This window comes from Hibiscus syriacus, unplaced genomic scaffold, assembly GCF_006381635.1.
Source record: "Hibiscus syriacus cultivar Baekdansim isolate YM2019G1 unplaced genomic scaffold, ASM638163v2 tig00018999_pilon, whole genome shotgun sequence".
NCBI lineage: Eukaryota > Viridiplantae > Streptophyta > Magnoliopsida > Malvales > Malvaceae > Hibiscus > Hibiscus syriacus.
The window spans coordinates 229,386-238,954 of NW_024062458.1; the positions used below are offsets into that span (position 1 = coordinate 229,386).

At 36.6% G+C, this 9,569-nt stretch overlaps 1 protein-coding gene across 1 annotated transcript; it reads left to right on the forward strand.

The window, feature by feature from the left end:
- The first annotated feature begins 507 nt into the window (after positions 1–507).
- On the forward strand, positions 508–2,949 carry LOC120209497 (laccase-7-like). Its single transcript, XM_039208494.1, has 6 exons — positions 508–760; positions 880–1,031; positions 1,112–1,356; positions 1,450–1,578; positions 1,656–2,612; positions 2,704–2,949. The coding sequence occupies exons 1-6, from the start codon at positions 668–670 to the stop codon at positions 2,868–2,870; spliced, it is 1,743 nt and encodes a 580-aa protein (XP_039064425.1). The 5' UTR covers positions 508–667; the 3' UTR covers positions 2,871–2,949.
- Positions 2,950–9,569: the final 6,620 nt, after the last annotated feature.

Sequence of the window (9,569 nt, forward strand, 5' to 3'; positions counted from 1 at the left end):
ATATTTTAAGATTGAAACTTAATTTTACACTTGAGTAAGGATTGAAATAGATTTTTGAAAACTTGGAGTAATAAATTTCATATTTGAATAATTTAATCGAATATATAATTTAATATAAAATCTTAAAATTCATTAACACTTAATTTGTTATATTGAAATATCAAAATGTTTTCAACAAACATATACCTTACAAATGCAACTATTTGAATATCGTTCTTCTAAAAAGAACAATATTCATGATACTATTAGATGAATTTAATACAAACCATATTCTTTAATTAATGTAAAACTTGATTGGATGGCCAAACTTGAGCACCTAGATAACGAAGGCTCTGACTAACATATTGGTTGCCAGTTCAAAGCTCCAAAATCAGAAAATAATTTTCCACACGTTTTGGCTAAGTTATTAAACAATTGGTATGCCTAAGCTGTGGCCTGCCCTTAATATTAAATTCTCGATATTGTAGGGGGGGCGTTGACATCTTTGTCTCCAAGAAAAACTACTTTACGTTAACTAAACACACCAAATTATAACGAAAGTTCCACCATGAACACCTCGCTGCTGTTCCTAGATAAATTGAAGCTCCATATCCTTTGCCTCTCACATTAACTCTCCTCTTCATCTCTTCTCTTTTTTCTTATTGGATTATTTAGTGCTTCAATCGACATGGAGCGCCTTGTTTTCTTGTTAGCTTGCTCTTTGCTTCTTCTGGTGGCTGATTCAACAGTCTCTGCTGCAATAGTGGAGCACACATTTAGTGTAATCGTCATGGCTTTAAGCATACACTTCACGGTCCTTTAATGATATTTAAGGCCATATTTGATGGTTTTTTAATGATTTTTAATGTCCCTAAGCTTATAATTTGAGTTTTCTTGCAGGTGCAAAATTTGACTCTTACTAGGCTATGCAATCGCCAGGTGATTACTGCAGTAAATGGTAGCTTCCCTGGTCCCAGAATCCGAGTTCGAGAGGGTGATACACTGATTGTTCATGTGTTTAATATGTCACCTTACGACATTACCATTCACTGGTAATTTACCTTCATGGAAATGACAGTTGAATTCACTATTTCATATGTTTTTAACCATTTGCTGATGATTGTTCAACCAGGCATGGGATTTTCCAGATACTCAGTGGCTGGGCTGATGGACCGAACATGGTGACACAGTGTCCAATTCGCCCCGGAAGTAAATACACCTACAAATTCAAAATCATTAAACAGGAAGGAACCCTTTGGTGGCACGCTCATGCCTCAGCGCTCCGTGCCACCGTGCACGGTGCACTCATCATCCGCCCCAGAACCGGGAGATCTTACCCGTTCCCTAAGCCCTACATGGAAGTTCCCATCCTATTAGGTATATATATATATACTGGGAAACTAAGATTTTTACATTATGTTCCATAGGGCTCTATGTTTTTTAGCTAACAAAGAGCAATGCCGGTTGCAGCTGAGTGGTGGAATGCTAGTATCGTCGATATCATAAACGAGGCATTAGCCCTTGGTCGTGGTCCTCACTTCTCCGATGCTTATACGATAAATGGATGGCCCGGTGATCACTATCCATGCTCTACAAACCGTAAGTGTATGAAATTATATATCGTCAATGCATCGAATATAAATCTTTAATTTAGTTATATTATTTTTGATAATCAGAAATGTTCAAGCTTAAGGTGGAGCGAGGGAAGACGTATCTCTTACGTATTATCAACGCCGCACTCGATAACCAGCTATTTTTCAAGATAGCCAATCATAATATGACTGTTGTGGCTGTCGACGCTTGTTACACCAACCGTTATGTCACCGACGTGGTGGCTATCGCCTCGGGACAGACGGTTGATGTTTTGCTAACAGCGGATCAGCCAATGGGGTCGTATTACATGGCCGCAAGAGCTTATGTAACTGCATTTAATATAGGACAGTTTGATTCTACAACAACGAGGGGTGTGATCGTCTACGACTGTGCACCGTCATCAATAACGCCGCTAATGCCGGTCTTACCGGCGTTCAACGACACCCCCACGGCTCATAAGTTTTATAGCAACCTTACTAGTTTGGTCGGCGGGCCTCATTGGGACCCTGTCCCGGTTAAAGTGGACCACAAAATGTTCGTCACAATCGGATTGGCGCTCCAAGTCTGCCCATCAAACACAACTTGCCAGGGTCCTAATGGAACGAAGCTCTCGGCCGCCATGAACAATCAATCCTTCGTCCCACCTACTGGCTTGTCGATGTTGCAAGCCTTTTTCTTCAACGTCGGAGGGGTTTACACCACTGATTTCCCGGCCAAGCCACCGGTTCAATTCGACTACACCAACGCAAGCATTAACAGCAACCTGCCGCTGCAATTTGCTCCAAAAGGAACCAAAACCATCAAGCTTAAGTTTAACTCCACCGTGGAGATGGTTTTGCAGAACACGGCTATTCTCGGAGTGGAAAATCATCCGATGCACATCCATGGCTTTGATTTCCATGTAATGGCTCAAGGGTTCGGGAACTACAACCCAGCCACAGATGCAAGCAAGTTCAATCTTTTCGACCCCCAAATGCGCAACACTATAGCCGTACCTGTTGGAGGATGGGCTGTCATCAGATTCGTAGCTAATAATCCAGGTTAATTTCAGTCAAAGGTTCTTATTTAAAAGCATTGAAAATATATTGAACTCAAGCCTTGTTCTTGTTTCAATTCATCTGAGATGTGCAGGTGTATGGTTAATGCATTGCCACTTTGACACGCACTTGCTGATAGGACTGGCCACTGCCTTCGTGGTTGAGAACGGACCAACTCCGGCAACAACCTTGCCTCCGCCGCCAGCGGATCTTCCTCAGTGTTCAAATTTGTTTCGATTTTACCCTCAGACATTTTCCTAGCTTTAAGCCATACGAGTGTTGTTGATTCATATATGATTTATAATCTAAATTATGAATACGATTAAATATTAGATTTACAAAATTAGAATGTACGTTGATCACATATGTTTGTGTATAATGTGCTTATGAAAATGTTTTGTATTTATGTCTATTGGATTTTGACTACATCACTAAACGTTTTTAAGCTCAATTCGTAAGACTAGATTAAGTTCAAATCTACTATATTACGTTTTGCAACTAAAGCGATTTAGGGTTGTCGTCATGTACTCGCGCCGCCAATTCTTGATCGTAGGAACTGGACCCCATCAATGGTCCAAATCGAAAGCAAAATTAGGGTTGTACCCTAATCCCATCACGCGAGACTTTCAGATGATCCACGCGCCACACGCTCCTGTTTGCTTTCCCCGTACCACATCAATTGTAGCAGAAGATCAGAATGAGATTTATCCTTTTTCTCCTCGCAGTAACAGTAAGAGGAGAGGATGTTTATAGATGACAAAAACGGTGACATGCATGAGAGAGGAAAAACGAAATAAGGATTAGAACAAATAAAAAAAAGGAGCAAGAAGGATATTTTTTCTTAGGGTTTTTAGAACAGATATATAAGTGATAAAACCCTAGAGAAAAAGAGAAACCATCATCATCACCATCGGATAAAAAAGAAGAAGAAGAAATCGAAACGAAGAAAAAGAAGCTTTACCTTTTGGAGAGAACCCATTCGTTTTTCATTAAGGTTTGAAGCCTTTCAAGTCGAGGGTAACCTTCGAGAACCCTTTTCGTATCATGCTTGTGTGGGGGCTCGAGGGGTTTTGTTTTTGTAGGTTATTTCGAGTTTGGTTGAGGGGTTTTAGTTTGTTTAGGGTTTGATCCTGAGAGATTTAGATTTAGAGGAGTGTTTAGGGGGTCGTTGGCTCCTCATCAAAATTAGTGAGCGACAATTAGGGGAGACTTTTGGGGTTCTCTCAGGTGAGTGGCGAGAGAAAAGAAAAAGAGAACGGAGAAAAGAGAGAAAACGACGGGTAGATATGAATCACAAATTAAATTGAGATTAGGTTTTTTTTAAACTTGTTCAATGCCTTAAATGGGACGTCTGGAACGACGCCGTCGCGTGGGGGTAATCACTGTAGAGCTCTCTTATTTACGATATTATTGCATTTTGGTCATTTTTCGAGATCGATGTAATTATCGATGTAATCTATTAATTATTTCCCACGCATTTCATTTTAGTTCTTAATGCTTGTTTATAGTTTTTGGGTTATTTACGGTATTTGATGCATGATTTTAAATATTTTTATTTTTGTCACTGATAATATTAATGGATTTATTGCGGTTTTGATGCCATCTTATTGAGATGTTTACATTTTGGTCACCGAATTTGTTATTTTGATGTATATACGTATAATATTTGACATATACATATACAACTGTTATTAATGAATTTGTTATTAAGAATACATATTAATGAATTTTTTATTAAGAATACTATATAAAATAATTTTAGTGACCAAAATTTAACCTAAAAATTGATTTTATTTAAAATTTGAGAATGAGATAAAAAATCATGTTCGTTTAATTAAATTCAACGAGAAAAGAATGTTAGATTAGATCTAAGGTTTGGTCTTCATGTCTTTAAATAATTGAATATCCTTATTCCCTCTAAAGGTTGATAATATAATTAATTTATTCTATTTATTTCGTTGTACGCGTTAGAAACATGTATTAATTTGTATGTGTTTAAAAAAGATCCTAAATTAAGAATTTATAAATTTAATTGCAAAGATAACTAATTAATTAGCTAGGTACCAATTTAGGCCGTTGTGGGGGTGTCAATCCTTCCCCATGCGTAACCGACTCCCGAACTCGATTTTTTTTGTAACACAAACTTAAAAATATTGTTTTAATATAATTAAAATTTAGTTTTATTAAAATAAAAAAATTATTTTGGGTGCCAAATCACACCCTAATTTGAATTCATGAATCAATTTCACTGTTTTTAAATTCAAGTTCCAAATTATTCGAGATAAACATTTTTATAAAAATACAAAATTATTAGACTCTAATTTAAAAAGAATGCCTCGAAAAATGATATATGAATAGAGAATTTTATATGTTTACTTGGTGAAATACATGTTACTTGCATGTAAATGATTACTTTGTGTGTTAAATTTATGTAATAAATGTGCTATGAATGCACAAGGATAGAATTTAGGTTGGATGGGTCTTGTTTTCAGGTAAATAATATATGTTTGATAATTTTAAGTGTTTTGATTTGGTCTTCGGTTACTCCCTGTGGTCTCATGCTGGAGCAAACCATGTGAAATTTTATGAGATGTTTATGTGGATTCTCGTTTGGCAATCCGTAGAATGTAGGGAGGAGATGAATAAGGCCAGTTTTTAACTGGTAGAGAGTTTCGCCTTGGGGAAAATCAATGCACAAAGGCTCTTGTTCAGTAGGTGTCGCGGCTAACTCTCTGATAGTAGGATCGACCATCAGAATTGGTTTTGTATTAAAGGATTCACCTGAATTTGATTCTGATTCTGGATTTGATTGTTGTCTCCTTCTTTCCCGAAGCGTCTGTGCGTGCAGACTCCTAGCTCTGGCTTCAATCTCCGAGTTGTACTCCACTAATGTGTCCGGATTAGTCCTAGTCATAAATCAAAAGCAAACAAAAAATTAGTAACTTTGGCGAAGTCCCCGACAACGGCGCCAATTTGACAACTGTCGTTTTGATGTCAAAATAAATTCCTTCTTATCAATTGATAAATGAAGAAAATGCGTAGTAAAGAGAAGTAAGGGTCGATTCCACATGGACTTAGAAAATTATAAATTTCTGTCTGATTTGTTTAAGCCAAGCGTGATGTAGTAACATGGGTTTTTTAATAAAAAGCGATTAAGTAATAAAGAGTTTAAATAAAAGGCAATTGAAGTAAAAAAAATAAGAGAATAAAGATTGTAAATGGATATGGTAAAAACAGCCTTAAGCTTCGCTTTGACTCAATTTCCTTTAGATCATCGAATTAGATTTTCCCTTCGGGAATCTCGTCGGTTACTTTGTCTACAAGGGCAATCCCTTGACTCTATTTTGTATATCGAATACCCAAGACTATCTTTGATTTCGGCTTCAGAAACTGATCTAATCAACATAAATTGTCGTAGATCAATTACCGTTTAAGTTCGTGGCGACCGACTCGGATTGTTGCTTCTATAACCGTCAATTTCGATCTCAATTCCCTCTTGGCGAAGCTATATCGCCAAGTGTGTTCTCATTGTAACCCCCTAGACCCGGCCTACGCATTTCGACTAAGTCTAGTGGATCACATTCATGATTCTTAAAGATATTTTTCTGAAACCATTATTCAATCATGGTAAAATCACATTATAAATGACGTTTATGAAATTATAATAATTTATACTATAAAAATACACAACTCATAAATATAAAAAAAAAAATTTTAACATGTCTTAAAAATCTAAATTTACGATAAACCAAATATAAATAGCAAATGAGTATTCATTATAAAATCACATACTTTAAAATAAGGCCCATGTTACCAAAATAGTCAATTTAAAAGATAAAACATTACAATACAAAATACTTCAAGAGATATGTTGATCCTCCAAGTGCTCAATCAGGTGAATCTAACCAACAGTATCTGAAAGGGGAAAACATTTTCGAAAAGTGAGCTAGGCTCAGTATGTCCCAACATTACTATAAAATCATGATAGGTACACTAAACAAATCATAGTCCAGTAAATCTCATAAAAGAGTTACCCTAAGGGAACATCTTAGGGCCTGAGAGCCTATCCAAGATTGATTTCGAGGCCGTGGAGCCTACCTAAGAACATATCTTAGGGCCGTAGGGACTACCCGAGAATGATCTCAGGGCCGCAGAGCCTACCTAAGAGTCACATTAGGTCCGTAAAATTTTCCAGCTTGATCAGGGTTGTACTTTATAAATTCGTATTCCAAAAATTCATTTGCACCGTGACATAAATTCCATAAATCCATAAACATGGTAATCATATACCATTTCAAAACAAAATCAGATAGCGATCATAATCCATAAACCATCACATTAAATCGATGCATCAATAAAACAGTAACCAAAGAATTCAGTGTACCACATATTAAAACAAATAAAATAGTATAATAATAAATAGGGAACACACCTCGATAATAGGTTCAAGTAGTAGATCTACTGATTGTTGGTCTTACCACGCTCTGCTACAGTTTTCGAACCTAATTTATAATAACACTATATTACTAATGGGTAACATAATTAATCTCTAAAATCATAAATTTTATGAGTCTTACGGGTGAATACTGGCACACGTGGTTTAACTGAGAAGAACAGGGTAGAGCTGTCGAACGATCCGGAGAGTCTCTTGTACCTTCAAACAATAATAATTTATCAATCCCAAGTCTTACTTAATTGATCAAAGCTAAAATTCTTAAGTATATAAGCATTTTACGGGTTTGACTATCAATTTGGAGAATTTTTAGTCTGAATTTGACCAAACGGATTGCGGAATCGGAATCAGAACATCAAAAAATATAAAGTATGACTTTTTGAAAATTCAATTTCTTGGTCAAAATCAAAGTCAACTAGTTGGACTGATAATTTGGAGGCCTTCGGGTTCGAATTTGGAAAAACGGACTTCGGAAACGGATTTGGCACGTCGTAAAATGTCAGAATATGTATACTCAAACAAAATCAAAGGTCGTTTAATGGCCGTTTAAAGCCGGTCAAAGTTATGGTCAAAGGGGTTCAATAGTCATATTTGAAAATTCCCAAAATGTCATCTTTTTCAAAATAATTCCAAGAATGTCACTTTTTTCAAAAAAAATCCCAAAATGTTACTTTTTCAAAATAATTCCCATAATGTCATTTTTTTAAAATAATTCCCAAAATGTCACATTTTCCAAAATAATTTCCAGAATATCACCTTTTTCAAAATAATTTCCAAAATGTCACCGGGTCGGGTCAACGGGTCGGGTCGGTCAACGGGTCGAGTCGAACTGGATCGGACCGGTCAGACCGGTTCAATCCAGTTTAGACCGGTCAAACAACATCACCCATCAGTTCGTAACTCGCCCACGTGTAGGGGCGTCGTGTGGGGGGCGCGTGAAGGCTCTTCCAGACTCCAAAAGTTCCTGAAAAAATTTTCTAAAAATTATTTTAAGCAATTTTGAGTCACTTACAAACCTCGGTTCAATTTTTTGAACGGTGGAGAGCTCGATTTCAACTCGATCGGAACTTTGACCGCTTCACCTCCCTCACGTGCAGCCGCCTACGGAGACAAGGAGGACACCGTCGGACTCGAAACGACACAAGGAACACGATGGTGCGAGAGGTGTCGAAAACGGATCAACGATCGGAGATGAATTTAAGATTTTCTCGGCGGTGGTGCTAAAAAACTTCGATACTTTGACTCGAAATTGACGGCGTTTGGTAGCGTTTCGCTACAATTGATTTACAGGGTTTTGTTCACGGCTCAAAAACGAACACTATGGTTGTTTCGGTTCGAAGATCGAAGGTCGGACGGCGTTGGAATTGGGCTTGCAAGAAGGGTGCGGGAGGAGGAATTTTGTTTACAAAAGTTTCTGATTTTAAAATCAGAAACGTAGTGCATGTATAAAACCACATAACTTGCCGACACTCTTTGGTTAAATTCAGGCCTTAATCCTTGAATTTCCTTCAACTTCTAAAATGGCCTATAAATTTTGAAAACTTCTGATTTAATCCTCAAATTTCACCAAATTACTTAATTAATAATTTATTTTCCAAATTTTATTTCGGGTTGTTACACTCATGAAGTTGAATGTGCTTTATATAAGTTGAATCTTCCTCCCACACATTTAATCGCAACAACCTCTTGACCAAAGTCAATCTTTGATTTTGAAAACTGTTTTGATTTTGAAAAATAAGCACAAAGATTGAGAGAGATATTCCGAAGTTATTAAGGGTCTGTTTCAATTATCCCGTTGGAATTAAGTCATCGTTTCTGCTCTCGGCTTATGAAAAATTTAGCTAAGCATGACAAAAGTCATACTTAGCATATTTAAAAACAAAGCTTTAAAATAAAAAGAGAAATAAAAAACTTGAGAGAAAAAAGAAATAAAAGAGAAAGATTTAATAAAACTAGAAAGAAGAAGAAGATTGTAATCTGAGTTGTGAGTTTAGGCTTACTCAAATAGGGTATTTACTCAAAGCCTAAGGATAAACAAAGAAATTAAAATAAAATAATCCTAAAAATAATTATTTTTTCCTAAATTCAAAGTTTAAACAAGTCTCCTAATGCAACTATGCTCGTCCATCTTCCGGAAGGCGCGCTGAGTAGATCTTCTAGAAACTGCAGCTGACTGGACCTTCTAGAAACTGTCACGTCAGACCACGTCGTACCCAGAGTCGTACCCATGTCTCTAGCCATGACCAAATAATAAAAAAAATACAGAAAACTCTCGTTTTACCACTAGTTCTGGAAAATAAGGACATGCATGAAAATAAGCATAACACAACCAAATCAGCAACAATAAATCTACAAGATCAAAGAAATAACGAGCAAATATTAACGATTTTGAACACTCATCACCAAGCATTAAAGAACCTCTGATTCCTGCAACTAAAACTGAAGAGCACATGACATTCCATTTTCCTTTCTGATGCATGTGATGATGATGTAAGCTATTACGTATT

Coding starts and splice junctions, on each gene's coding strand:
- LOC120209497 (XM_039208494.1), top strand. CDS start 668: ATGGAGCGCCTTGTTTTCTTGTTAGCTTGCTCTTTGCTTCTTCTGGTG. Junction 761..879: donor TAGTGGAGCACACATTTAGT/GTAATCGTCATG, acceptor GTTTTCTTGCAG/GTGCAAAATTTGACTCTTAC. Junction 1,032..1,111: donor TACGACATTACCATTCACTG/GTAATTTACCTT, acceptor TTGTTCAACCAG/GCATGGGATTTTCCAGATAC.